General features: G+C 60.2%; 2 protein-coding genes across 15 annotated transcripts; one reads left to right on the forward strand and one right to left on the reverse strand.

Annotated features, from left to right (window-relative positions):
• The first annotated feature begins 219 nt into the window (after nucleotides 1-219).
• BCL2L1 (BCL2 like 1) lies at nucleotides 220-19,280 on the forward strand. 7 transcript variants are annotated; one of them, XM_038158639.1, is made up of 4 exons: nucleotides 220-352; nucleotides 1,989-2,654; nucleotides 7,523-7,651; nucleotides 17,547-19,280. In XM_038158639.1, the coding sequence occupies exons 2-4, from the start codon at nucleotides 2,100-2,102 to the stop codon at nucleotides 17,682-17,684; spliced, it is 822 nt and encodes a 273-aa protein (XP_038014567.1). In that variant the 5' UTR covers nucleotides 220-352; nucleotides 1,989-2,099; the 3' UTR covers nucleotides 17,685-19,280. The 7 variants fall into 7 exon arrangements, with proteins under 7 accessions (XP_038014567.1, XP_038014564.1, XP_038014568.1 ...); XM_038158636.1 differs by lacking the exon at nucleotides 220-352 and adding an exon at nucleotides 361-1,026; XM_038158640.1 differs by lacking the exon at nucleotides 220-352 and adding an exon at nucleotides 361-1,026 and having other exon boundaries at nucleotides 1,994-2,654.
• Nucleotides 19,281-19,397: 117 nt separating this feature from the next.
• On the reverse strand, nucleotides 19,398-27,140 carry LOC119710069 (bactericidal permeability-increasing protein-like). Of its 8 annotated transcripts, none has more exons than XM_038158628.1 (15): nucleotides 25,196-27,140; nucleotides 24,026-24,157; nucleotides 23,680-23,794; nucleotides 23,466-23,594; nucleotides 23,228-23,383; nucleotides 23,033-23,096; nucleotides 22,859-22,919; nucleotides 22,591-22,682; nucleotides 22,284-22,505; nucleotides 22,129-22,188; nucleotides 21,526-21,693; nucleotides 21,182-21,249; nucleotides 20,628-20,909; nucleotides 20,470-20,546; nucleotides 19,398-20,391 (listed from the first exon to the last, which is right to left on the reverse strand). In XM_038158628.1, exons 1-15 carry the CDS (start codon nucleotides 25,245-25,247, stop codon nucleotides 20,249-20,251), a joined length of 1,821 nt encoding a protein of 606 aa, XP_038014556.1. In that variant the 5' UTR covers nucleotides 25,248-27,140; the 3' UTR covers nucleotides 19,398-20,248. The 8 variants fall into 8 exon arrangements, with proteins under 8 accessions (XP_038014556.1, XP_038014554.1, XP_038014558.1 ...); XM_038158626.1 differs by having other exon boundaries at nucleotides 20,628-20,691; nucleotides 20,867-20,909; nucleotides 21,182-21,693; XM_038158630.1 differs by lacking the exon at nucleotides 25,196-27,140 and having other exon boundaries at nucleotides 20,628-20,691; nucleotides 20,867-20,909; nucleotides 24,026-24,917.
• Nucleotides 27,141-27,142: the final 2 nt, after the last annotated feature.

Genomic DNA, 27,142 nt, shown 5'->3' on the forward strand with positions numbered 1-27,142 from the left:
CAGTTGCGCTCTCCCTGCAAAGCCTGATGGTAAATGTAGTACGTGCTTGCACAGCGCCACAATGACCGGGCGAGAACCGAACCACAACTCCCAAACGCACTGCGGGACAGAGTAGACCAATCAGAAAAGGCGATGCTTTGAATGTCGTTCTGGGCGGCCTATCAGCGGCTGGCGGGCGGGTCCCCGGAGCCTGTGTCAGCCGGTGCGGCCGCGGGGCCGAGCAGGAGCCTACCGGAGCCGGGCTGTGGTACTGCGGCTGTATCAGTGTCCGCTGCCCGGCTTCCACCCGCTGCTCCTCAGCGAATCAGCCCTTCTGACTGTTGGGCTGGGGAAAGGCGGATCCCACCGCCTGGTAAGACTGGCTAGGTTTCTCGATGCTGTGAGGAGAGAGTGCCCTTTGCGCAGTGGCGTTATCGACCCCAAGTGCTGCATAATCTTCCCCGCGGCCTTGCAGAGGGATGGGGAGCCAGCTGTTAACGGCGGGGCAGGTCCCGGCTGCCACAGTCGCTTTTACTACTCCGGCACTACCCGCATAAACCTCACAACCCCGCCACGGGCTCCCTGAGCACTGTGGAGACACAAAACACCCTACGTTAGTCCCGGACTGCTGTGAGGGGCTTGCGGCCGTGTCGGCGGCAGGGCCGTGCCCGCAGGGCGGGTGAGAGCGGAGGCCCGAGCTGACCCGGCCGCGGCCGGCAGGGGGCGCCACAGCTCCGTCCTCCGCCCGGCACGTTCGCGCCTGCGCACCGGCCCAGCCGGCAGGGCGCGTGCGCACCGTGCCCCCGCGCAGTCCAACCGATGCTCCTCGGCCGGCCTTGAGGGGCCGTGCGCATGCGCACCGCCCTCTTGCTGCCCCCTCCCACCCTACCGCACCCCCCCGGCCGCTCGGCGGGCGATGTGGAAGGAATCCCGGGACTGCTGAGCGGGCCGAGGCCCGGCGGGGCTCCCGGCGACCTCCGGCGGCGCTGCCAGCCGGGCCCGCGCGGCAGAGCCGGGAAGGACGCGGACCCTCAGTCGGGCGCTGAGGTGAGGGGCGGGGTAGGGTAAACCTTGAGTGACGCGCGGCTCGGCCAAAGGGAGAGGCCGCGGCCGGACCCCGCCCCTCCTCGCCGCTGATTGGCCGGCGTGTCGGCCGCGCGGGCGCCGTGTCGGCCCTCGTGCGCGGCCCCGCCCCCCAGGTACGGCGACCGGTGGGGCCGGCCGGGGACCCGGGGGGGCGATCCGGTGCCGGGGGGAGCTGGTTCGGGGCTCTGCGGGAAGCGCTCCAGTGGTGGGGGGGCAGTCCGGTGGCCGGGAGGACCGGCTACCCCCTGCGGCGCTCCCGCTGCCGCTGCCCGGCGTGTCGCCGTCCCGGCCCCAGCGGCGGCGCGCCGCTAACCGTGACTGGAATCGCTGCCGTAAGGACGCGGGGCCGTGCGGCGGCTCCCGCGGTGACGAGCGCTCGCCGGTTTCAGCGGCTTATCCTCTCCGCCTGCGGGGAGCGAGGGGCTTCGGGGTGGCGGAGGCTGCGGTTACCGTCACACCGGGCCGCCCTGAGGCTGCCGTGATCCTCGGGCAGCGCTGCCCGCCCGCCGCCGCTGCAGCCGTTGGGTAACGCCGGCGGAAGGGGGCGGGGGCTCCGGGCCCTTTAACGGGCGGGGCGAGGCGGGGGCGGTGCTGTCGCGTTCCGGGCCGACCCGAAGCTCCAGCAGAACAAGAACCGCCTCCGCCCCGGCCCGCAGCCGGCCTGCCAGGCGCAGCCCGCACTCGGTGAGATCTGGGGTCTGCTCGGAGCCAGCCTGAGGGTCCCCGGGGCTCGAGGCTGCTTTCCGGGGGAGGGGGTGTTTTGGTCGGTTCTCCGTGCGGCTTCAATCTGGTGGCCCTGAGCCTCGGCGTAGAGCTGCGGGGTGATCTCAGTGTAACGATAAGCTATCGGTGGTAATGGCGCGGGTGCATCTAAGAGCTGTGGCATTAACCGTTTCGGTGCCTCTCTCCTTCTCTGTGCTAAGGTCAGATGCTTCCATCGGTCGCGAGGAAGAGGAGCAGAGTCGGGACCTGCTAAGTGCTGATCTGCTTGTGCTCCGGACCATGGACTCATTGAGGGCGTCCCAGGTGTGAAAATGTACAGCAGTAACCGGGAGTTAGTGATTGACTTTGTTTCCTACAAGCTCTCACAGAAAGGATACAGCTGGAGTCAGCTGGAGGAGGAGGATGAGAACAGGACTGACTTTGCAGGGGAGGAGGACGAGATGGACGGGGTCCTCAACGGGAGCCCCTCCTGGCACGCGGCCACCAGCCACATAGTGAACGGAGCCAGCGTGCACCAGAGCAGCCTCGAAGTCCATGAGATCCGTCGAGCAGCCAACGTGAGGCAGGCGCTGAGAGAGGCGGGGGATGAGTTTGAGCTGAGGTACCGGCGGGCGTTCAGCGACCTCACTTCCCAGCTCCACATCACTCCCAGCACAGCGTATCAGAGCTTTGAGCAGGTAGTGAACGAACTGTTCCGCGATGGAGTGAACTGGGGCCGCATCGTGGCTTTCTTCTCCTTCGGGGGAGCCTTGTGCGTGGAGAGCGTGGTTAAGGAGATGCGGGTGTTGGTGAAACGCATCGTGTCTTGGATGACCACGTACTTGACCGACCACTTAGATCCCTGGATCCAGGAGAATGGCGGATGGGTAAGAACACCTCTGTGTGCTGGGTTGGCTCCCCGTGCCCTCCCTCGCTCCAGGCTGGCAGTGGGGCCGGTCAGACCGGGGTGCAGCTCCCTGCAATGTTTGTGCTACAGCTTGTCCTACCCCTTGCAGGGAGGATAAAGGGGTGTGTGGTCTTGCCTTCTGTGCTCTAAACACTGTCCCAAGAGGGTCAGCCCGCCGTGTTGGCACAGTTTGTGCTCAGATGTGTCTTTCTCCATCCCTGCTTTTTCTCCTCCCTGGATGTTATGTAAAAGACCTGTTTTTCCAAGAGCCTTTGGAAATCTAATGTCATCCAAGCTCGTTCTTCAAGGAGAGCCCTGGCTCTGGGGCATGTTCCAGGTGTCATTAATAGCAGGGAGTGGAGCTTCCTCCTCTCCAAGGCAGCGTTGTGGTGGGCTGGCTGGTGGTTTGCCGAGGTAACAGCTACTTCTTCATTCTGGAAACAGCTTTTGCCTCGCTCATGGTGAAGTGAATCCCACAGCAGATCTCGGTGGGTGGGTGGGCTTCTGGGACTGTCTGAGCTGGTGCAGTGGGAGCCAGGGCCGAGGTGGAGGCATCCTCTGTGCTGGGGAGCTGCTAAGCCCGCAGCTGCTTTTCCCTTGGCAGGGAGCAGTGCTCCCAGCTGCCCCAGCAGCAAACCCTGGGAGCTCTCAGTGGTGAGGTATTAACATGAATAAGCATTTCTTCAGGAAGCATTCTTGAAATGCCGAGTCCGGCTGTGCGGTGCAGCCTGGGACTGCCGGCGGGAGGTATATGACCTACAGATGTCTGACTTTTCATTTGGCTTCTGCATCTTAGTGATTCCCCGCTGGTGTAACCTTTACCGGTTCCCACTGGAAAGAGTTCATGCTGTCAGGCATTGGCATCTAAGCAGTGGGGAATTGCCTCCTTGCTGGGAGCTGGGGCCTCTCAGCCCCCTTCAGCTCGCGGTCCATTGGCAGAGCCCAGCATTTTGGGAAGGGGACAGAAGCCTTTGAGCCCAGCGTTGTGCTCTGCACCCTCCTTGTAGAGAAGAGGTTCTCCCCATCTCCCCGTGGCTGGCCAGCAATGCTGGGGACCCCGGAGAAGAAGGGGAGCTGGTGCACTCAGGGAGAGGGAGCTGGTTCAGGAAGGGTGAAAGAATTCCAGGAATGTGGCCGCCCTGGGGCACTGCCTGGGTGGGGCTGTTCAGGCAAGGAGAGGAGCTTGGTTTCGATTAATAGCCCAGGATCTGCTGGCCATTTCATCTGGCTGTATGTGGCCCATTAGCTCTCTCATACTGCAGATAACCCTGGCCAAATACAGAGTTCCTTCCCCCTCCCTCTGCTTTTGGCTTTTAGAGCCACAGATTAGTTTTGGAATTAAGTGATCAAACTGAGGTTTCCAAGCTAGTGTGGCTGTTGCTGTTAGTGACGGATTGGGCTGTATCCTGGAGACCTAGGCGATAATGCAATCTGATTTTTTGTAAATGAACTCTCTGGGGGATTTAGATTAAATCACTGGTGGAAAATCACTGGTCCCTGCTTGTGGGGAGTCAAACACCTCCTCCCTCTGTTCCCCACCCCCAACCATCACGATTCAGACTCTTCAATTTTTTTGTGTCTGTCTCTAAATTAATTGTTTGGAACAAATATTTGTTCAACAGATTGCGGAAGGGTCAGGACTCCTCTCTATCTGACCCGCCCACCAGCTCTCTCTTTGAAAAATGCCGTTTCCCACTGAGGGGACCGCCTTGCTCTCTTGTTCTAACCTTGAACCGGGCTTTTAACTTCCCTGCCCAGGCTGTGCCGCTGCCTGGGCTGTGCTGGGAGCTGAGTGGAAGCCAGGCAGGGTGGTGAAGGCCAGAGTGTGGGCAGTCCACTCCACCAGCCACCAACAAACCAGCGCTGGGCAGCGTTGCTGCTGCCAGCCTGTTGCAAACCCTGAGTGCTCAGTTGACATCTTGGCTGTAGCTTTCTTCCACTCTCAGCTTTCATCATGTTCCCTCCTATAGGAAGCCATGCACTCCACACCAAGGGACAGAGGCCATAAGAGCTCCTGAGTGCCTCACGTGTGGGGTGTGCATGGGGATGCTTTGCTTTCCTTCGCTCTTGCGATCCCAGCTGCAGGGAGAAAGCCACTGGCCTTCTGCCAGCTCTCCCTGCAAGAGGAGTGCCACCCTGCCCTGGCTGTGATGGAGCCATCCCTCTCCTGCCGCCCTGTTTGCACAGGGAGTCTGTTTGGTGCATTGGAGCTGTTAGAGCCTGTCCCATTCAAACAAAGCACTCCCGAGAGGTGCAGCAGGCAGGTCCTGGTGAGAGAGATGCAAGTTCTGGCAGGCCTGCTTGGCAGGGCCCAGGTGGTTTATGTTTTGGAGCACTGCAGCACTTCTCTTCCTGGAAAGCCCCTCTAAAAGAGGGAAGGAGCATGGCCCCATAACAAGTGCTGCACAGCCCAGTTGTGTAGGAAGCTCTGTTTCATTCCCCACCAGTGGAACAAAGGCAGCACATGAAGGCCACAGGGTGCAGGTGCCTTTGGAGGCTGCTGTGTGCTGGGCTGTAGCAGTTCTCTTGAGAAATCAAGTTTTGAGGCAAGGGGAAATAGTAAATCTTGCTCCATAACGTTAACATAGAAGTGTTTTGTCACATTTACTGGCTCTGCCTTGGTTTGCCCTCTGCTCTGCAATCTGGCACTGGGAAAACAAACAAACAAGAGCAACCCAAGGGGAACATTTAATAACCAGCCAGAAGAGAGCTGCTGCCTTGGCAAGCCATCACTTCCAAAAAGGAGGCTTTCCTGGGCCAGTTGCTTTGACCAGGACCAGGTCCCACTAGCTGTGAAGTTGAAATGGTGGTGCCAGCGGGGACTGGGAGTTGTGGAGGGAGAAATCTGGTGAGTGGGAAGGAAGGAGGGGGAAGAGCAGGGTGAACGGGAGAGAGCCTGGCAGGCAGAGATGTACTGACCGTGCCTAATCTGTTTGAGAAAGGAAAGTGAGCAGTAGTTCCTTCCTGGCTGTGGCCCTCCAGTGCATGACAGCTTTTCCTTCAAAGCTAAATCCACATTCAGAGGGTTTTCTGGATGAGCTTGGAGATAGATATGTGGATATAGAGTCAAGAAGTTTGTGGGGCATATGGTGGGGTGCCTCGTGAAGGGGCTGCATCAGGCTAGAACTGAAAGCAGATAGCATCTTTAGGACCAGTCTGTGGTATGTGAATCCCAACAAACTGCACTAGGCTGATGGAGAATGAACTATTTCCTGCGATGGCTCAGTGCTTCCTGGGTTCTCAGTTGACCCTGGCCACACAGGACTTGGTGTGCTGGGACATGTGTTGTGTCACCCTGCAGAGAACAAAAAGCTTGTGATTCCCTTTGGGGAAAACCCTTTAAACATGTCAATATAGCAAGCTCATTTTTATCTTTTAAATTTTTTTTTCTAAATGATAGGAAATGACTCAGCCTGTGTCATATGACAATGCACAGCTGGGATTTCGTCCTGCACTCTGGCTCCAGGCTCCTCAATGGTTTCAGGTTGAGAGTTAGACTTTGATTCTCAGCTCTTTGAAAATGCTTTTTGGCCTTGTGTCCCAGGTATCCTGCACAAGCTGTCGCTGCCACTACCACATTTCCTGGGAGTGTGGTTTGCCAGAGTTCTGCCCTCCTGAGTGTTACAAGTTGGGTTTGGGGATGCCCTGGCACTTCTAATCCTGTTTGAGATCACAGCCATTTGTTCCATGTGGTGGTCAACAGAACTGACTCACTGGAAATGACTGAGCATAGCCAAGGCCGTGCTTTGCTGTCTTGAAGTTGAATCCTTTGGCTTCATCTCAGGCTGAGAGAATTGGGGTTGTTCAGCCTGGAGAAGAGAGAGCTCCCTGCCAGTGCCTAAAGAGGCTCTAGCAGAGGTGGAGACTTTGGAGAGGAGCATGGAGTGACAGGACAAGGGGGAATTCCTCCCCACTGGCAGAGGGCAGAGTTAGATTGGATATCAGGAAGGTTCTCTGCCCTGTGAGGTTTATGAGACACTGGCACAGGTTGCCCAGAGAAGCTGTGGCTGCCCCATCCCTGGAAGTGTTCGTGGTCAGGTGGATGGGGCTTTGAGCAACCTGGTCTGTGGTGCTCAGCTGTACTGTTGCTTTGCACTTTGTCCTCTGTAATTATTTTACAGCCTTGATCCCTTGCAGCTGAGACGATGGCCCCATTGTCATCACCTGCATGGAGTGAAAAAAAATACTGTCCTCCTGCCAATGGGGTTCCCCATGTCCCTTCACCTGCGTGGCTGTGGGAGGTGCCAGCAGTGTCCTGACTCAGGCTGTCCTACCTGGAGCAACCAGCCCAGGTAGCTGTATCCTCACTGACAGCTGGAGATCTGGGCTCGGCGGCGTGCAGATCCCTGGCAGTTCCTCACCCAGCCTTCGACCTGGGAGGCTTTTCTGCAGTGCTCTCCAGGAAATGCCATTGGAATGACTTCCACTGCAGCTTCCTGCCCGGCCCACAGCAGCATTCCTGCCGCTAGACCAAGAGCAATGCAGAGGCTGATTTCAGAGCTTTGCTCTTTACCCCCTTTACTCGTTCTCCTTCTTTGGGGCCCTGCCTGTTTTCCTTGCTGCCTCTCGGTGTGTGGTGCAGTTTGATTACGTTCCTTAGATCTGTGATTACAGCAGGCGCCTGGAAAGCCAAACTCCTGCCCGTGGCTGGCTGTGGCTCAGAGCAGCCCACTTAACCCCGGGGTCTTTGAGCGAGAGGGATAGCATTTCCTTCACTCCCAGGGGAGCCGCTGGCAACTCTGATTCCTAAAGCACTCCGAGGCTCTTTAATCCGAAGAGCTGAGTGTCATTTAAAAAAAGACCTGTGAAATAATTAACAAACTGTTTCTTGCTGCTCTGTGTTCACAGCTGCTCTCAGTAATGTCATTCCGCCTGCTCATCCTGCTCCTCTCTGACGCTGGAGCCGTGTCCCTGGAGCACTGCCCGGGGTCTCTCTCTGCTTCAGCAGCAGTGGGGTGTCCCAGCACAGCAGAAAGGGTGGGTGGGAGCTCTCTTTTCCCCAGCGGAAGCTGCAGCTTTCTGTGTGTGTCTGGGCTGCTGTGCCTGATTTCCATGGAGCTCTGGTATGGTTTGTGTACATGGTTTCCCCCCGGGAGCAGCAACACGCCTGCGGCACACGCTGGGTGCAGCTGAATGGTGGTGTGGTGCTCTGAGACCTTTGCTGAAGCTGAGAAGGTTTGTTTTCCTTTGGTTTTTACCAAGCAGCTGATGGCTGTAAGCACAGTCCCATCTTGACGTTACAAGGAGTATTTCTCTAGCAGCTCTTTCCCCACTCGCTGTAAAGCCAGGGTATTCCCAGGAGGAGCTGGGGGAAGGGAAGGGATGGATATCAGTTGTAGAAGTGTTGCAGACCTGCTGAACTGAGAGGCGAGGGATTAATGGTGGCTTCTGTTGTGGGAGCAGAAGGGGGCTGGGGGCAGCTGCTCTGTCCCCTCTGGGGACCCCAGAGCAGCCGGGATGTTGACCTACCTGCTGATTCAGAGCGAAGGTATTCACTGAGGGTGGCTCTGCCTTGCGGTGGCAGGAGAGCAGCCACTGTCCTCCACCCTCTGCTCTCCTGCTCCACCCTCCCACAAGGGAGGGATGTTGCCCTTAAACACTATTGTTCTGAGCCACTAACGATTAACACATAGAGTGGAGACATGAAAGGCAAGCGGAGTCCCCTGACCTTGGACAGGGAAACTTCCTCCTCCCTGCTCCTCACCTGGAAGGATGTGCGGGAGGGGTTCTTGGTGCAAGATCTCTCTGAAGTCCCGCTCCTAATCATTCTTGGGATGCCAAGAGCTCAAGTTAGGGAACACGCATTCCAGAGGCGTGGGAGAGCTTCTCCCACAGTGCACCCGCGGAGGGGGGCAGTGGGGCAGGCTCAGGGCACGGGCTGGCACCCATCGTGGTCAGGTGGGGAGAAGGGTTACTCTGCCACGGCAGAACAGCCCAGCGGAACGAGGGTGCCGAGGGCTGCTGGGAGGCAGAGCCGTTAGCAGATGGCTCCAGCTGGGCTCACCGGAGAGCAGGTGTGGGTTTCGGGAGCAGCCTTTTAAGAGAGATGTCAGTTTTGAACCCAGGAGGCTCAAGGGGCTGAGCCGTGGCTGCCACAACTCGCATGCTGGGGAGCTGTGACCTAGTTGTGCTGTAGAAATGCTCGGTTTATTTTTTTATTTTTAGGTATTTTGCTTATTTTATCCTCATGTTTAATTTAGTTAGCAAAAAAAAGAATCGGAGGGCTGAGCAGTGCTGGGAAGGACTGCCTGCAGGCGGGAACGCCCGCTGCAGCTCCGTGCAGCCAGCATCTCTCCAGCCGCCCGTGTCTTCTCTCGGACACGTGCTCACGTGTACCAGCCCAGTGCTGTCTCTCAGGATCTCTTTAATGGGAAACCCAGTGCACTCAGCGCTGCTGCCTGCCTCCGGGGTAGCGAGGGAGGGAGGGAGGAGCGGGATTCAGAGCATTAACCAGAGAGGCTCCAGTGGCCACAGGGACTGTTAGAATGTTGTGCTGTAACTGGTGTGCCTTGCCTCTGCTGCTGGGAGCAGGAAGCTGGGGGAGCTTGGTGTTTCAGGGGGCTTTGGGCTGGTTACTTTTTTGACTGCTGCTTGCCTCTGCACTGGCACAGCAGGCCCAGGGAAGGGTAATGGGCTGTATCTGCAAAGAGGGAAGTTTCAGGGGGTTGTGTGATTCCCTTGGGGAGAGCTGTTTGAATTTATTGCATTATCCTCCTTCCTGCTCAAGCTTGTGTTTCAGCTGTGTCTGCAGACGTAGCTGCTGATTTAAGTAGATCCAATTAGTAGCTAGCTCCTGGCATCAGTATCCTGCTTGGGGAGATGAGCCCTGGAGATGAGGAGCCTCCGGTGGGAGCAGGGCTGGGCTGAGCCTTTTAGCCCCTGTTCCTGATCTAGGATGGCCCCAGAGTTCCCTGGCTCACAGCTCTGTACCTGAGCTCAGAGGGAAACCGAGGCAGGTGTCCTGCTCCGTGCTCTGCCTGGCCAAGAACAAAGAGCAGGCAGGTTCTCCCTGCCTGTACCGCTGCCAGACAGGTGCTCTTAAGAGTGAAATCAAATACTCCAAAACGTGACAAGCTGGCAGCAGGCAGGGCTCGGAGCAGGAGCTGGAGCTGTTCACGCTGGGACTGTGCAAGGGCCTATGGGCAGAGCCATGCAGTGACCTGGCTCCTGGGGTAGGATTCAAAAGGGAGCTGCTGGAACTGGCTGCTTCCTGAGGGAGCATGGAAGGGGTTTCTTCTCTGCTGGGGGATGAAGGGCTCTTTGTGAAGCTCAGAGAAGAGGTCTAGGCTGGCATGGAGCTGGTTTAGTTTGAATGCAGCTAGTGCCATGATCAGGTGGAGCAGGACAGCTGTCTGCATTACTTCTCTGAACAGTACCAGTCCCATTTGCCCATCTCTCTGGTTTGTGCCACCATGGAAGCTGTGGAACACTGGGGACACTGCCTGTGTTGTGCAGGGAGCACGTCTGGTGGCAGTACGTGGCATTACTCTCTGTGTGTGACTTGTGGTGAGCTGGCTCAGGGTTTGGGCTGGGATGTGTGTGCTGGGTGTGTGTGTGGCCCTGGGTAGTGCCTGGGTGACATGTGACAGACATATGGAGAAAATGAGATGTTGTTACCTGTAAATCAGCCATCATGGAGTGTTGCGAGTGCCTTCGTTCTATACTTGCATGGCTCACCAGTGTATTAAACTTGCTGGAGAGCTAATGTCTTTTAATAGAGCAACTGACCTCATTTAGAAGCTTCCAGTGCACCAGCCAGTGATTATTTCATGCAACAACATGCATGGAGGAGCCCAGGGCAGAGCACAAAGTCTCCTTCTCATGCTGCACTGCTCTCTCTCGTGTTTGCTGCATCAGCTGCCTACTGCTTCCTGCCCTCAAGTCAGCAAGGATTTTGCTAAAAGGGACTTTGTGGCTTGAATAATTTGAGATTTCATGGAGCTAACAGGAAGTGAAAACAGAATGAGCACATCTTCCTCCTCTTCCTGCACCTCCACCCTTTCCCCTTTTTCATTCAAGTGGCATGTAAGTGGCAGCCTCGTGAGGTGCCGGGGCTGAAGTGGGAAGTGGTAAAGCTTGGCTGTCGCTCCTCCAGGATGCTGGTGGATGAGTGGCTGAGGCGGGAGAACCAGGCAGCTCTTCCCCAGGATCTGTCTCCCCTGGGGACCATTCCTGCACCCAGCCTGGCTCCCTTGAGCCCTTGTAACGCCAGCATTCCCCGTGGGGTGGGTTTGGTGAGGCTCGCGGTGCGGGTGAGGGCCAGAAAGAGCTGCCAGCATCGCCCACTCATCCCTGGCAGGAGGGAACGTGGCTCGGCAGCTGGGCACACGTGAGCATGGCTCCTCTCCCCGGCACAGGTTTCCCCACGGTTACACAAGGGCACGATTGCACAGGAGCTCTGACGTCCAGGAAGAGCAATGACAAGGTGAAAATTGAGCTCTGTTCCCTGGGTGCCATGGCCCTGCTGAGGCGCCGTCCGGCACAGCGAGCTGGCCACGGCCCTCTGCTCCCCGGCAGATAACCGGGACGTGAGAGCAGGAGCCTTCCCTGCCCCCCGAGCGTGCCCCTCGCACAAAGGCTGCTCTGCTGCGGGGCTCAGACACCATCTGTCCGGTGGGGAGAAGCATCAGAGAGACCGTCTTTCCTCGGACTATTCCACTTAATGCCCTTTGGAAAACAATCCCATTCCCAGCAGGTGCTAATCTCTTGAGTGGATCCGGCTCAGCCAATGTGTTCTTCGCTGTGCCTTTGTACCAGAGCCGTGTCTCCTGCCATCCTCGCCCGCCCTGCCGAGCAGCCCGGTGCTGGCCGGGGCTGTGGCACCTTCGGGAGCCCTCAGCCTGGTTAGCTCTGGGAGGAACACTGATGAAAGATGGATGCAAATGGATTAGTCATTCACATCGTCTCCGGCTTTAATACACATGAATGTTTCAGCAGATTTCTGGAACGGAGAGCGCAATTCCCTGCTCTCCATCTCGTGCTGTGCACAGCGGTCTCCCGGGGCAGGGACGGGGGTTACAGCTGTCACCGTAGCCTCTTTCATGTATTTGGAAAACGCTGAAATTGTGCTGAATGGTGTGGGGTTATTGCAGGTTCCCTGGAGCCGGTGATGAAACCAGTTTGACAGAAGGCTGCCGCGGCAAGGATTAGGGCTGGAATGTGCGAGTGAGGGTTTGTTTCTGGTTAGAAAAGAGCTGGCTCTGGCCTGGGCTAGGCTGGAGCCCTGCAGGTCTGTTGGGCTTTGGCCCAAGGGACAGCTTCCCTGCCGGACCCCCAAGCTGCAGTCCCACAGCAAAGCCCGAGTGAGAAGAGAAAGAAGAGGGGGTGTTCTTATTTAATTGACTCTTTTGAATTTATGGCTGCCTCCTTCCCAGTCGCAGGTTTCAATGAATGTCCTGGGATTTGGGGGGGGCCAGCACCCCAGGGTCCACAACACCCCAGCACCAGCTCCAAGGGCAGGAAAGGCAGGAGAGGCAGTGGGTGGGTGGCATTCCCTGCCATTGTCATGGAGATCAGCAGCTGCTTCCCTGGAGGTCACCATTTGCATAACAGTTAGAGCTGAGTCTCTGGAGTATTTGCACCTGCAGCTGCTGTCCCCAGAGCCCCTTCCTCTCTCTGTGTCCCAGAGCCCCTTCCCCACCCCATTCTGAGCCTGCCTGGGGTTGCTGTTGGGGACCAGTGGGGTGAAGCTGCGGATCTTCTGTACCCATGGAAGGGAGATTGGAATTAGATGATCTTTAAGGTCCCCTCTAACCATTCTAGGATCTGTGTTTCTATGGGGAAGGTCAGACCTGCCTTGGATGGCAGGTTCCCTTGCCATGCTCCTGAGTCAGGTGCTCACCTTGACCTCCACTGCCCAGCGCTGCAGGCAGTCCTGCGACCTCTGCAGTCACACTCTGTCCCTGCTGCCCTCCTTGCAGGGCTGGGAGTGGTGGGGGCCACATGTGGACACAGCATCAGGGGGAGCAGTGCGCAGGGAGAACCTCTAGGATGTCTCTTCCATTCATATCACAAAGGGACCCACAGAGCTGTGTTTACAGGATCCCAGTGGCAGCCTTTGGGAATACTTATGTTTTCTTTTATTCTTAAAGCTCTCAGCTGCCTTTTCTCCCCTGTGCTTCACCTCCAGGTTCGCATATGCCAGCCCCATGTGGTGAGCTGGCAGCCCAAAGGGGCTCTGGGAGCAGGTTGCTGTCGATGCAGGGCTTTGTTGTGGTCTGTGCTGAGCTGCCGCCTTTCTTTTTCTCTCCTTGTCTTGCTGCTCAGCACAAAACTGTTCCCAGCATCTCATTAACAAATGTCTGGTCATCCAGATGACTCTGCTCCCGGCCGGTGGTTGCTGTTAGACCTCTGAGCAGGAACACAGCTGTACTTACGGTGAAGGTAAAACAGAAACAGCCTTGTTTTCAAGGGAAACATTGCCTCGTGATGAGAATGCCTGGGTTGGGAGTCAGATGCTGTGGCTCATGCTGCTGGCTCGCACACAGCTCTGGGAAAGGCACTTAACTCCCCATAGCTCTGTTGATCCATCTGAGAACAATGCTGACTTATCCCACGGGAGGTTTTGGGGAACCAGATCATTTTTGCTAAAGCACATCAGGGTCCTTGGGCTGGAAAGGCTGTTGTGCATGCTGAGGTGGGTGCTGGGGGTTTCTGTCTCACTGGGCTGGGTATCGGAGCCGTGGGGGAGCTCCAAAGCTCCTGCTGGAGCTCAAGCCTCAAAGTGTCAAAGTTTGACCAAGTTCACTCCCAGTAGAGCCTGGATCTTCTCTGCTGGTTTTTAGAGCTTTGTCCTGGTATCTCAGTGACCTCCATACCCCTCACCCCCTTGTGCAGGGCAGGCTTTGAGCCCCAAACTGCCAGAGCCCTCCCCTCTCCCCTCTCCTGCCTCACCAGAGGCCAGATGGGAGTTTATTGCCCACATCTGCTTCCTTCACCTGCCCTCATGGCTCAGTGTCACCGAATCCTCTTTCCCCAAGTGCTGGGGCTTATCTTGAAAGAGGAACCTGCTCTGCTCTGCTCACCCTGAATGGGATCCAGCAACTGTTCTCCCTCCCGCGCGGGCAGCACTGGTGAATGAAACCAACCAAACAAATGAGAGCCTCACATTTTTGGTGTTCCCCTTCCCAGGCTAGGATGTGAGTAGTGTCTCAGCCAGAAGTCATGCTTCTTTAGTCTGCTCTCCCACTTGAGACAGAGCGCTTCAGGTCAGACCTGCTCCTCTTGCCTTTTAGCCGCAGGGTTGTGTGTGGGCACTGGGCAGTGTTTAGATGGTTACTGCATCCCCCACACTGCTGGGTTGCAGTTTGGGGCTCTGTGAGTGTCCAGGGAACTTTTGGCACTGCAGAACCTCCCTGCCCCGGCTCTGGGGCGTGGTGGAGCCTTACTCTCCAGGTTCTCTGCATCCTGCAAGCAGCATATGCAGCAGGAGGGAAGCACGCTCTACCCCAGCTCCTCCAGCGAGTGATCTTTTAGGCTCCAACAAGAAAATGTGGATTCCTTCCCCAGCTCTAGGGAGGAGAGGCAAAGGCAGGGGATTGCCTCTTGCATAGGAATAAGATCTCTGCTTACTCATTGCCTGCTCTGGAGCATCCTCCTCGGACGTGTCAGTCACGGGGGTGGGGAAGGGGATGTGACGGCGTTCTGGTGGAACAGCCTGTCCTCTCGGGTGGAACAGGCCCACGGATTGAGACACTGTGGTGCTGTTGCTACCACAGTCCTTGTGATCAACTCAGGAATTCCAAATATTTCCTCTCAGATAAAGGTGACTGGGGGAGGCCAGAAATATCTGGACGTGTCTGGGCAAGCCTGAGATCCAAACACCAGGCCAGAGAGGTCAGGATCAGTCCTGGGAGTGCTGGGCTTCAGGTGCAGAGTGGCCGAGGCCCAGGATGGTGTGGGAACAGAGCAAGCTGCCTTTCCCTAACCTTCAACCCGCCCCCAGCATGGGCAGGGAGGACATTCCTGCCTGTTTTCCCACTCCCTCTGGTCTGGGATCTGGTTCCCAGGGGACACATCTGGGATCAAAGTTGTGCAGAGGCTGAGCTATCGCAGCTCCTAGGGTGGTTTCCCCCGGGGAAGGGCAAGGCACTCTCCTCGGGTCCCCTGGGGCCCCCAGCTGTGGCTCCAGCAGCTGCTGCTCCCTTCCCAAGGGAAGGAGAGGGGCTCACGTCCCTCCCTGCCTGTGCCGGGCTCTGGCTGTGCTCCTCTCCGCCTGTAGCCCCCGATAGCTCTGCGTTCACTCTGCGCCATTTATCTCTCCTTCAGCAAACACTTCCTTTTCTTGGAAGCGAGGGCTTCTTGGAACTGCCTTTCCCCAAAGGCAGCGCATGCCATGGAAAAAGCAGCATGGAGAGCCGGCTGCCAGCCCTCCTTGGCTCCCTGCCCTGCCGGGGGGGCCTCTCCTGGTGCCTGCCCCACAGAGAGGCTGGATAGATGTGTGGCCCTGTCCAACACTGCAGCCTTCCTGGGCACAGTGGGGACATCCCTGCTGTGGGTCAGGAGGAGCCTGTGGAGATGTGTGGGACTCTCGGTGGGGCAGGTCCTACTGAATCCCTGAGGAAAGCAGATCTTCTGGGGAATACATCACAAGGATGCAGCTGCCTTCCTCCAGCTGAGCATTCTGCAGCCTCAGGTGCTGTGAGCAAGTGGCTGGGATGTGTGTCCAAGGGAAGGACCATCCCTGGAGCGAGGGCCCTGGCACTGGGAGATCAAAACATATGCCGAGTTGGAAGGGATCCACAAGGTTCATCAAGTCCAACTTCTGGCCCTGCACAGGACAGCCCAGCAATCCCACCATGTGCCTGCGAGTGTGGTCCAAACACTCCTTGAACTCTGGTTCAGGCTTAGTGCCATCACCACTGCCCTGGGGAGCTGGTTCTAATGCCCAGCCAGCCTCCTGGTGAAGAACCTTTTTCTAACATCCAACCTAAATCTCCCCAGACACAAATGTTGTAGGGGTGGTGTTTTTTGGACAGGTGCCTTCTGCCCCAGTTCCCTGTGCCCTCCATCCCTGCCAGCCTGCTCTCAGTTTGCTGCCACTGCCATGTGCTGTCATAGCTCCATACTCATCACCAATCCCTATCAGCAGAAGGATTTCCTGTGCCACAATTTAAAATATCTCCTCTTGGGTTTGGGCTCTGCTCCTGTCTCTCTCCTGCAGCACATCGCTCGCTGTTCCCTGGGTGAGTGGAAGGCAGGCAGCAGCCCTCGCCTTTCTGCATCTGCCTGTGAGCTCCATGCTGCCCATTCCTGCAGGGTCAGGACACAGTACAACACCTCCACGGATCCCATGCCAGCTGGCAGGCATGATGGGAAGTGAGCTGCATTCTGCCACTCTGTGTAGGTGGTGGGAGTCATGGGGATGACTGTCATACCCCTGAAGAGGACTCTAAGTGAGGTGGCAGCAGTGACATGCTCCAGGGTGACTTATCCAAGTCCCTGTGTCCCAACACTCTGCATTTGGGTTTGTGAGTACCTCCTCATGGTCATGGGGTGTGGAAGGCAGCTGGGGGAGGTGTCTGGTGGGAGATGGAGAAGAGCTTTGGTGGCAGAGGCGGGTGCTGAGGTGCAGAGTTTATCAAGGACCTGGTCCCCTGTGGTGGGGAGTCCTGTGGCCATGGGGAGGGACACAGCCCAGCTCCCTGGGAGTAAGCAGGCAGGTCTGCTGCACACCCTGTTTTGAAAAACTGTCTGAGCTTTGTCATAGGTATGTGGCATGGTGAGGAGATACCCCACAAGCTGTGACCATCCTGGGGCTGCTCGGTGGGAGCTGGGAGACTTGGCACCATGTTCCATGGAGGAGAGGCACCTGGATGCCAGCCACGACCTGGGCACCACAGGCTGTGGGCAGGTGTGGGAGGCAGAGTGCTGGCAGAGCAGGCAGGCAGGAATGCTCCCCCTGCCTGCCCAGAGGCCGTGGCGAGGCGTGACAGCGTCAGCCGGGCTTATCTCTGCTTTCCCAGAGCAGCCTGGTTACTGGAACTGCGTTCACTTACCAGGAAACAGGGGATCTTGCTGGGAAGATGGGCTCAAGGTGTGACAGCATCGAGCCCCTGCTGACGCTGAGCTGCTGGCGATCCCTGAGCCTGGAGCTTGCAGCTTCCTCTCCGTCCAGCTCTGCGCCTCCTGCTCAGCCCTGATAAACCTCAGAGATCCTGGGCCACGTGTTTCCCTGCTGCCTGCCCCGGGACCCCTCCTGCCCTGCCGTGTGCAGCTCAGGGACCCCAGCAGCTCTCCTTACCATGGGCTGAGGTCTTCCCAGCTCCTGCTGCTGCTGGAGGCAGCCGGCTCAGACGAGCCAGGCCGGAGTGACTGCATTCCTGGCCAAGCCTCGTGCTTGGCCTGCTCTCCTGAAGCCGTGGGAATGCAGTAGCTTGGCGACCCAATGTCTGCCTTGGCCGCAGGGATTCGTGAAATCCAGCTCGTGTTGTGGAGTAACCTGCGAGGGCCAGGACGTGGGAGTGGGAGGTGGGAGGCTCCACTGTGGACACAAAATCACTGGGGGCATGTGCGGTGTGGGCTCGTGCAACCCTGGGCACCAGCCCTGCTGCTGCTTCCACAGGGCTCGGCCAGGGAATGGAGCCCAGCACGTTCCCACTGCAATGATTGCTATCACACTTGGATGCTAATTTTAGAGAGCCAAGAGCACGTGATGCATCCACTGCCCTGCCCGCGTGGTGTTCTCCTCACAAATCCTTTCTGGCATCCTCTTCTCTCATGACTGTGCTTCTCCCCTTGCCCTGCGTGCATGATTCAGAGCGAGGAAGCACAAGGCATCTGTCATCTGCCCGGTCCCCACGGCCACTGTCCTGCCAGCCCTTCCCTCTGCTCCGCTCACACCCCCGTGCTCACCACTCTCCTCTCTCCGCAGGCGCGCTTTGTGGACCTCTATGGGAACGATGCTGCTGCCGAGGTGAGAAAAGGCCAGGAGACCTTCAACAAATGGCTCCTGACCGGGGCGACGGTGGCCGGAGTGCTTCTGCTGGGATCCCTGCTGAGCCGCAAGTGAGCCGCCGCCGAGCCCCCGTGGCCAGGACGGCCGCGCCTTCACCGCCACATCCACTACACTCCGCTCCCGAGCACCGGCACAGGGGCAGCCCCTCCATCCCAGCCGAGCACCCTGCTCCGTGGAGCTTCCTCCCTCGTGCCGCCAGCTCCTTTATTGTAGCCCGTCTTATTTACTGTTCCGTTGTGTTTTAAAGGCGCTGAGGCCAATGCAGCACTTCAGCCAGCAGCTCCCAGCGCTGGGGAGATCCAGGCAGCTGGGGGGGGCACAGGCTAGAAGGTGTCCCAGCCCTGCAGGGTTCTCCAAATAATTTGGAAGAGAATAAACAGACTTATTTTTGCATGTGTGAGTGCGTGCGTGTGTGTAGATGTGTCACTAATATAAAGTTCCCCAGCCAGAGCAAGGGTCAGGCTCCGTGCCCCCGTCTCTGGCATGCTCAGGCACCAGGACGAGACGGGCTGCCCAGCGGGATGGAGCTTCCCTGCAGCATCCCTATCCCGTCCTTGCTTCTCCAGTCAGAGATCCCTGTGGCAGGGGGAGCAAGAGGAGGAGGCAGAGGCCAGAGGTGAGGGGCTCTGCCCTCGGTCAGAATTCCTTTCTCCCCGCATACTCAGTTTCTGGGAGCTGCGGCCTGTCCCAGATGAGGATGGTGTGCCAGGCCCAGAGCTGTGCATGGTTTGAAGGGTTCTTTGTCTTCTTCCTCCTCCTCACTCCAAATATAGATGGCTGTGGGACAGTGCTCATCCCTTCTCAGCCTGTTCCTCTGGGCTGGCAAAGGAAGGAGGCAGGAAAGGGGGAGACTGTCCCTGGCACAAAGGGCTTTGCAGAGAGCAGGGGCTGTGGTGTCCAGGAACCCAGAGCTGGGGATCAGAAGGGTCAGGGGAAGCACCTTCACAGGGGTGGCAAAGCCCAGGGAGCAGCTGATTCATGAGATGAGCAGGGAAGCAAGCCCAGGGGAGATGGAAGTGGGGGCTGGCACTGGCTGAGAGCCATCTCCACCTCCGGGGAGCCTCTTTGGGGACAATAGGAGCTGTTGGCCTCTCCACTGCTGTTCCCCGTGTTCCCAGTCCCATAGTGCAGGCAGATCCCTGTGCCCATGCGTGGCTGTGATGGCTGCATGCAGTGACTGAGGTGTCTGGCTTCCCTCCCCCTCATTCCTACGCTGCTCCTGCTGCTGGAGCAGGGAACCTCCGGCCTTTGAGCTGAAATTAGCTTCCAGAATAAACGCCCTCATCCTTCGGAGCCCACCGCGGGCAGACACAGCTGTCCACAGCTTGTCCGTGTACATACTGCCCGCGCTCTGCTGTACATATACGAGTAGTTTTTAATTCATTTGTGAATACTATTAATGCTATTTTTGTTATCTTGTCTGTCCGTATTTATGTGTGGGACCGTGCTCCCTGCAGAGGCCAAGCTGGGATGGAGGTGAGGGGAGAACCGGAGGTTCCAGGGGGGCTCACTTGGCCACTGAGCACGGACTCGCGCTGCCCATGTCGGACCCACTCAGATCCCGCGTGGGGAGCTCGAGGATTAGCATTAGCCCATTGAACGCTTCGGTTTGCAGGTGGAGGTGAATCCACAAATAAATTTGTCATTCGAGCTGCTGCTGGTGCTGTGGTCTTTGCAATCGTTGGGAATTTGAGAGACTTTGGGCACAAAGGGGTTGGCTTCAGTGGGAGGGATGGATGGATGGATGGATGGATGGATGGATGGATGGATGGATGGATGGATGGATGGATGGATGGATGGGGATAAGGTCCCTCCCTGCCCAGGGAAGGGTTGGGGAGCTCCAAGGGCAGTTTGCTGTGGTCCAGAGGCATGGTGGTGGGGTGGCACGAAGGGGTGATGGGGACAGGAGAGCCCAGGGCAGGCTCTCAGCTGGGCCGGGGGTGCTGGTTTTGGGGACACGGGCTCAGCACCCGTTGTCACGTTGGGAGGAGGAGGGCAGGGGACTCACAACCTCACTGGGACCCACAGCCCCCCGCATTCCCGGGGCTACCCTCCAAAGGAGCACCTTCCCTTTGTGCGGGGCTCACCGCAGCACGGTTTGGACCGCACAAACACCCGGCCTGTTTTGGCATGTCACGAGTACGGGGAACGCCGAGCCCCCCGCATCCCTCCCGCGGCAGGACGCGCCCAGCTCAGCCTTGCCCAGCCCCCTCCCCGGTCCTTTCGGGGGACCCCCGGAGCGGGGGCAGCGGCCGGGCCCCGGCGCGCTCCGTGGCCGGCGGGAGCCCGCGGACACGAGCACCATCCCGTGGGCAGCGGGAGCAGCTGCGGCCGCAGCGGCTGCGGGAGCGCCAGCACGGGGACCCCGCGACCGACAGAGCCGCGAGGATCGGAGGGAACCCCGGTCCCCGAGGGCCACGAGCCCCGTCCCCAGCCCGCCCCGTCCCCAGCCCCCCGGAGCCCCCCGCAGGGGACGGACCCCAGGGCACAGCCAGAGCCCCTCGCAGCAGAGGACACGGCGATGCCCCGCTGTGGAGTCGGGAATGGGACCTGGCAGACAGGGCGTGGGGGCTCCCCGAGACACCCCAGAGCACACCGGGCTGAGCTCCGCTCCCGCTTTAATCCCTGCCGAGGACGGGGGGCTGTGCCAGCCACGGGGCACGATGGCACGGGATGGGGACGGGGACAGGACCGGCGGGTTCCCGCGAGGCAGCTGGTCTCATGGCTCGTACCGCAGGTCCGTGGCGATGAGCACGAAGCCCTGCAGGGAGTCAGGGTGAGAGAGGGGATAGGAGGGACATGGGGGACCCCGGGGCAAGGGGAGAGTGCTGGCACCCACCTGGTGCAGCGAGAGCCGGGGTCTGAGCAGGCTGAGGCCGCGTGGGAGGGGCAGGGGGATGCCAGCCTGGAGCCACTCTGTGGGGAGACAAAGCCATAGCAGGGGACGGCCCTGGTGCAGCTGTGGGAGGATGGGGACGGGACGGGGACAGCACTTACTGTTTGCCCGGGGAACCCCAAAAAGCCACAGCCCAAACTTCAGCAGGGTCTCCAGACGCTTCACCTGTGGGACAGGCAGGCCCTGAGCCCGGCTCAGCACAGGCAGAGGGGTCCATGCTGCAGGCAGGGCTCAGCCCCCCGCCAGACTTGCCATGCATGGGGTCCACAGCACCCCAGAATCTCCACAAGGTGATGTGGAATCCAAGGCACCCCTTGGCTTCCCTGGCACAGCCACTCACCTCCACTGGGCCCACGTTTGATGCCACTTGGGTTACATGGAGCCTGTAGGACAAGATCAGGGTCAGACCAGGCACAGGGATGGGAGCTGTCCTACCCAGGATAGCGACAGGCAGAGCTCCATGGTGGGACCAGGACCCCAGCAGAGCAGGTCCAGCTGAGCACCTACTGCCAGGGCAGCTGGCACAGACATGAACTGGGAGCAGGATGGGGTCTGAGCAGGACTCAGGGAGGCAAACAGACAGAGGTGGAGAGTGGGGGAGCTCTCCAGGTATGTCCTAGGGGAGCTGGGACCCAGCGCAGGGTCGGACACTAACCCTGTCAGTCTCACAGTGCCCCCGAGTCTGTTCCTGGTGATTGTCGGCATCCCTGTCACGTTGGCATCCTGCAGCAGGAAGAGACATTGGAGAGACCACGGCAGTGCCTGCAACCCAGCATCACCCAGCATGGCCCCAGTATGCCCCAGCATCACCCAGCATGGCCCCAGTATCCCCCAGCACCACCCAGCATGGCCCCAGTATCCCCCAGCACCACCCAGCATGGCCCCAGTATCCCCCAGTGCCAGCCAGCTGGCCCCAGCCAGGAGCACAGGCACACCAGCCCCAGCCAGGTCCTTTGGGGTCCCCTGGCTCCCTGAGCCGTGGCAGCAGCAGCCACTCACGATGTTCAGCAGAAAGGCAGGGACACGGGTGGCGTTGGGCAGCACCACGAAGGCCTCGGCAGAGCTGAAGAGGGTCCCGTGCAGGGCATCAGGATGGCAGGAGAGCAGGGGCTGCTGGCGGGCCCAGAGGTGCAGCTCCATGGGCTGGTCTGGATAGCGCTCCTGCAGCTGGGAGGGACAGGGCAGGGGTGGCACAGAGCCGTGCTGGCCATGCCCCCATCAGGTCCCCACCGTTGCCCAGGTCCCATGTGCCCATCAGTGCCCTGCCCACGACCTTGTCCTGGGGTGCTCCCTTCTGCCTGCAACACCTACCATTTCCACTGCACCCCATTCCCTGTCCTGTCCCTCGTGCACCCCATTTGACCTCGGTGTCACCCCATGTTCCATCCCACCTGCAACCTTTCCCTCCTGCATCCCATCCTTCCATGCCCCATCCCTTTCCCGTCCCTCCTACACCATTTCATGTCCCACCCTCCAGCACCCCATTACATCTTCTGTTCCTCCTGCAATCCCATTTTGCATCCCGTGTCCCATCCCACCTGCATCCTGTCCTCCTCCATGTCCTACCTGTGTCCCTTTGTCCCTGTGTCCCATCCCACTCACCTGAGGGGAGAAGACCTCCATGCTCTTGGTCCTCAGCTGGAGCGGGAACCGCCGGGGGAGCTGGAAGGCAGGGAGGGATCAGAGCGCTGGGGCTGAGCAGGGGCGGGCAGGGGGACACCGCAGCGGGGACAGCTCTGCTCCCCAGCCACCCCTACCACGTCGCTGGAGATGTTCCTGCGCAGGGCCCCGGCTGTGAAGTAGGTGAAGGCGGCCGAGCTGGCGACGAGCTCGGTGACAGCCAGCAGCAGCGTGGGCTCGTGGGCCATGGGCGGGGGCGTGGGCAGGGGCGTGGGCAAAGCCACGGGCAGTGCCAAGGGTAATGCCACAGGCAGTGCTGAGGGTCTCTGCTGGTACGTGCCCACCCTGAAGATCTCTCCCTGCACAGACACGCAGATGGATGTGAGGATCAGCCAGGCTGCCCTGTTCCCACACCTGGCCCAGGGATGCCCAGGATGCCATTACCTTGAGGGCAAGGTCCCCATACTCCTCTGTGAAGGCCGGCGGTCCCAGCAGGGAGTGGTCGATGGCAGCAATGGTGTCCAGCTGGGTGGACACTGCAGGGACACGGAGGTGGATGGGAGGAGTCAGACCACCAGCCCCCTCCCACAGCCCGGCTCGGTCAGGATGCAGCCCCACAGTGGGGTCCTGCAGACCCTGCTGGGCACCAGTCCTGTCCACAGCCCCCCAGGACCACCCTGCCCGTCCCCAGTCCTGGGGTCCCCTCACCCACCTTTCATGTGCTTCAGGGCAGCGTCCAGCCTGTCGATGCCCCTGTGGAGCACGAGGCAGAGCTGGAAGCAGAGCAGGGTGTCAGGGAGCTCAGGGATGAGGGTCCCCAAGCCTCTCACTGGGCTGGGGGGGACGGGGACACCGACAGCCCAGGGCACAGGGGCTGGGCACCCACCTGCTTGTTCAGCTGCTGCCGCAGGGTTCTCTGGAGCAGAGGTGCCAGCAGGTTGTAGAGCCAGCTGTAGGGCAGAGTGGGGTGCTCAGATCACCTCATGGCACCCACCCAGCCTGCCCCAGCCCACCACCCTGGCTGGGGCACCAGTAGTCCTTGCATGCCAGGGACAGGACGGAGCAGGGGGCTTGGCATCACCTGTATCCACGGTGAAACTCCATGCGCAGGTCGGTGCCGTGGGTGTCACAGCCGGCGCTCCAAACCGTGGGGTGGCCACTGCCATCCTCGCTCACCCCCAGCACCGCTGCCACGGCCAGGTCCTGCATGCGGAGCTCCACAGAGCCGCTGTCCTGGCTGGGGACAGAGCGGGTGAGCACAGGGACAGCGGTGACCCTGGGCCACCCTGAGCCCCGTCCCTGTCCCCCCGAGGACTCACATGGCCCCCAGCCGGGCTGCCCAGTCGGCGCTGAGCTGGATTCGGGCGCGCTGCACCGTCAGCCTCAGCCCCACGTCCTCGGCAAAGCCCAGCGTGGATTCATTCATCTGCAGCTCACGGATGTGGATCCTGCACAACACAGGCAAGCTGTGCTTGTGGCTGTGGCACAGACAGGGATGGGGACAGGGACAGGGCCCCCACAGGTGGCTCCTACCGTGGCACAGCGTAGGTGAGAGTTCCCAGGAGCGGGGTGTTGTAGGAACCCGTCAGGTTCAGCTCATGCTCCTTCTGCAGCATCGACTGGAGCAGCTCCAGCCCAAAGCGCCGGCCTGCGGCAAAGTGGGAATTTGGGGTGACACCAAGGAAGGGGCTGGGGTACCTGGGGTGTCAGCAGAGTGAGCAGCCAGGACCAGGATGGCCCTTCCATCCTCCATTCCTGGCAGACTTGCCATCATTCCCGGGGGTGCCCACTGGTTCCCCTCATTCCCCGTCCTCAGCAGTCTGGGCGTCATCCCCCGCTGGTTCCCCCCATCCCTCCCTACTCAGGAGCACAGACTCACCAAACTCCAGCGTCCTCTGGGTCAGCCAGACCTTGATGCCAGGATTGGTGGTGGTGGCAGAGACACAGGTGGGCAGCAGGAGCAAGAAGCAGAGCCACACAGCACCTCGAGGCTGGTCCTGGGACCTGGAGGCTGGAGCAGAGGACATGTCTGGGGGACACGCAGCAGGCGTAGAGACCCCCTCCCTGAGCACCAGCACAGCCAGGACTTATATTGGGGACAGGGAGCCCTGGGTGACATCAGCACGTGCGGGGACACCACAGTGCTCCGGCCACCGAAAGCCCGGCCTTGCCCAACGCGTGACTCAAAGGGGAAGCCCCATCGTGGGAGCAGGGGACGGCAGGGTCCCACACCAACCCTGCCAGCCCCCACCCTGGGGGTGCACACGAGCCAGGGACACCAGCTGGGGCTCCCCACAGGGGCACAGGACATGTGGGGACACGCAGAGACCCGGCTGGGCCAAGGCCACGAAGAGCTTCAGCCGTGCCCTGCCTGGGAGCAATGGAAGAGTGGGGGACAGGGACACAGTGAGCAGGTCCTGGGCCAGGGGGCCAGCACCAGGGCACACAGGGCTCAACACATTTGCACCGAGGAGCAGCAGCCGTTCCCACTTTGGGAAGGGCTCTGGGAAGCCTGTGTAGGGTCACCTACATCTCAGTGGGGATCAGGGTGTTCAGGGGGCAGAAGTAGCCCCCAGGGAAGTGATGGAAAAGTTGGGACAGTCAGAGCGAGAGCAGAACTGTGCAATCCCCTCCAAAAACCCCAGCTGTGGGGAAGGAGCCACCCGCACTGCCAAACCCACCCTCAGAGGGACTGTCCCCTCCAGCACTGTGAGCTCTGGATGACAGGGGTCCAGCTGCCCTCCTGGATCCAGCCTGGCAGACCCAGAGGTGCCTCCAGTAGGGCCAGGGCCTCATCTCAGCACCGCAGGGGCACATGGAGCCCACGGGCAGCCTCCCCAGAGGGACCACAGCCCACACAACGCACCTTACGGAGGCCTCGAAAGCAGCTGCCCGCTGGCCTGGGGTGCCCGGTGCCACCAGCCACGTCTGCAGGGGTGGCCAGTGCCCCCGGCAGCGAGCCAGAGGCCAGCACGGACCCTGAGCCCCAGCCCAGCGCCTACCACAGCCCCTCTGTCCCTGGGTGCCCCTGCCCTGCGCCAGCACTCACCGCGCCAGGGGGGTGCAGTGCCCCGCGCCGCGGGGGCCGCAGCTCCTGCCATGGGCACCAGCTCCTCCGTGTCCCGGGGACCGTGCGTGGCACTGAGCAGCAGGGACCAGCTCTGACGCCAGTGTCCATCCCGGCTCCTGGTCAGACCACAACGTCACCCATTTCCCCCGTCCCTAATCCCTTCCGGGATGAATCAGGTCCCATGAAAACACCGAGGGACCGGTTGGGGCGCAGGTGCCCGCGGGCTGGGCGCTCCCTCGGGCTCTCCGGTGCATCCTGGTGCCGCCGCATCCGGCATCCCGACACGTGCCCGCGGCTTCGCCCTGCCAGCCCCGCTGCGAGCCTGGGCTGGCCCCCGCACCCCTTCCCCAGCTCTCCTGTGCCGGGGACCCGCCGGTGGCCACCCCGCGTCCCCTGAGGAGGGGATGGCGGCCGGGGCTGCCCGGCGAGGGCCCGGACAGGGGTCAGGCAGAGACGTGGGGACACACACGGAGTCCCTCTCCCCACCGCTCCAGCGGGAGCTTCCACATCAGGCAATGAACAGGCAAGGACGGCCCCCGGGAACACGGCACGGAAGAGCCCCAGCGCCTCCCGCGCTGCCCCCGGCCCCAGCAGAGCCCCCAGCCCCGGTTCTCCCTGTCCCGGGACCTTCCAGGCTGCTCCAGCGGGCGGCCCGAGCCGTGCAGTGCGAGCGGGCACCGGGAGAGGGACCCACCGGCCCGGCCGCGCCGCGCTCGGGGCTGGAGGAGGGCGGGCGGCGGAGGAGACACCGGGGGGACGATGGAGAGGACCTGGGGGGTGATGGAGGGGACCCATCCAAGGACGGACAAGTTCATCCACAGAGACCCAGAGCCCCCGGCCCCACTTCGTGTCCCCTGCTGCCATGTCACAGCCAGGACAGGGGTGGGCAGGCGAGGCAGCGTCTCGATAGCCCGAGTGACCTGTCCCCTGCACGGGCCCTGCCAGGCTGGGCTGGGGAAGCGCGAGTGGGCACTGGACACGCATGGACACACAGCTGTGACCGCACAAACACACACAGAGGGTGTGCAGAGCCTCACACACGCCTGTGCCGGGGCTGCTCAGCACCTTCCAGCCCCAAATCCCCCGGCTGCAGGACCCTGGGGAGGGGGGGGCGCCTAAAGGGTGCCACCAGAGCAACAAGAGCCCCTCCAGGCATCCCGATTGTCCCCTGCCAGGCACCTAGGGAGCCCTGAACAGATCTGGAACAGGAGGCCGTGAGATCCTTGGCGTGTTTGTGAGTCACAGGGAAGCTCAGGTAAGGGCAGCTGCCCGGGGCACCCCCAGCCCTCGGGCTTGCACAAGCCCTGATGCAATTTCCTTGTCCCAAGCGGTTGTGCGTCCCCACAGGCAGGGGTTGCTCCAGGAAGAGCAGGAACCACAGGGGCGAGGCCACAGCGAGAAGCACCCCAGGATTGGTATCTGCTCTCCCCTGTAAAGGGATCAGTCCCTGAATCATCGCCCCTGCAATCCCCCAGCCCTGACACAGCAACAATCCCACAGCAGGAGCCTCGGAAAGGCTGCTGGGTGCAGGCGGCCCAGCTGGGAAGGGGAGTGAAGCGAATTCCAGGCTGTGAGCACACCACTGTCCAGGGAGATGGGGAAACCACACTCCCATCCCGCACAGGACCCCGCAGCGGGCTCACAGCACTGTCCCCTCTGTGTCATCACCCCATTAGGTGCCTAATCCCGGGAAGATGCATCCCCGTGCTGCTGCATTAACCCACCACAGAAGACAGGGTGCAAACGATCTTCCCTCCTGTGTCTGACCCTCAACACCCCACGTGCGAGCCCACGCAGTGAAAACCCACGGGAACCACTGGGAGAGACTCTGTGGGGGCAACGCTGGGACACAGGGAATTGGAACCAGCCCCTGAGAAATCCCTTCCCCAGCACCACCACAGAGTCCCAGACCCTGTATCCCCCAAC

Source organism: Motacilla alba, chromosome 20 (genome assembly GCF_015832195.1).
Source record: "Motacilla alba alba isolate MOTALB_02 chromosome 20, Motacilla_alba_V1.0_pri, whole genome shotgun sequence".
Classification (NCBI taxonomy): Eukaryota; Metazoa; Chordata; class Aves; order Passeriformes; family Motacillidae; genus Motacilla; species Motacilla alba.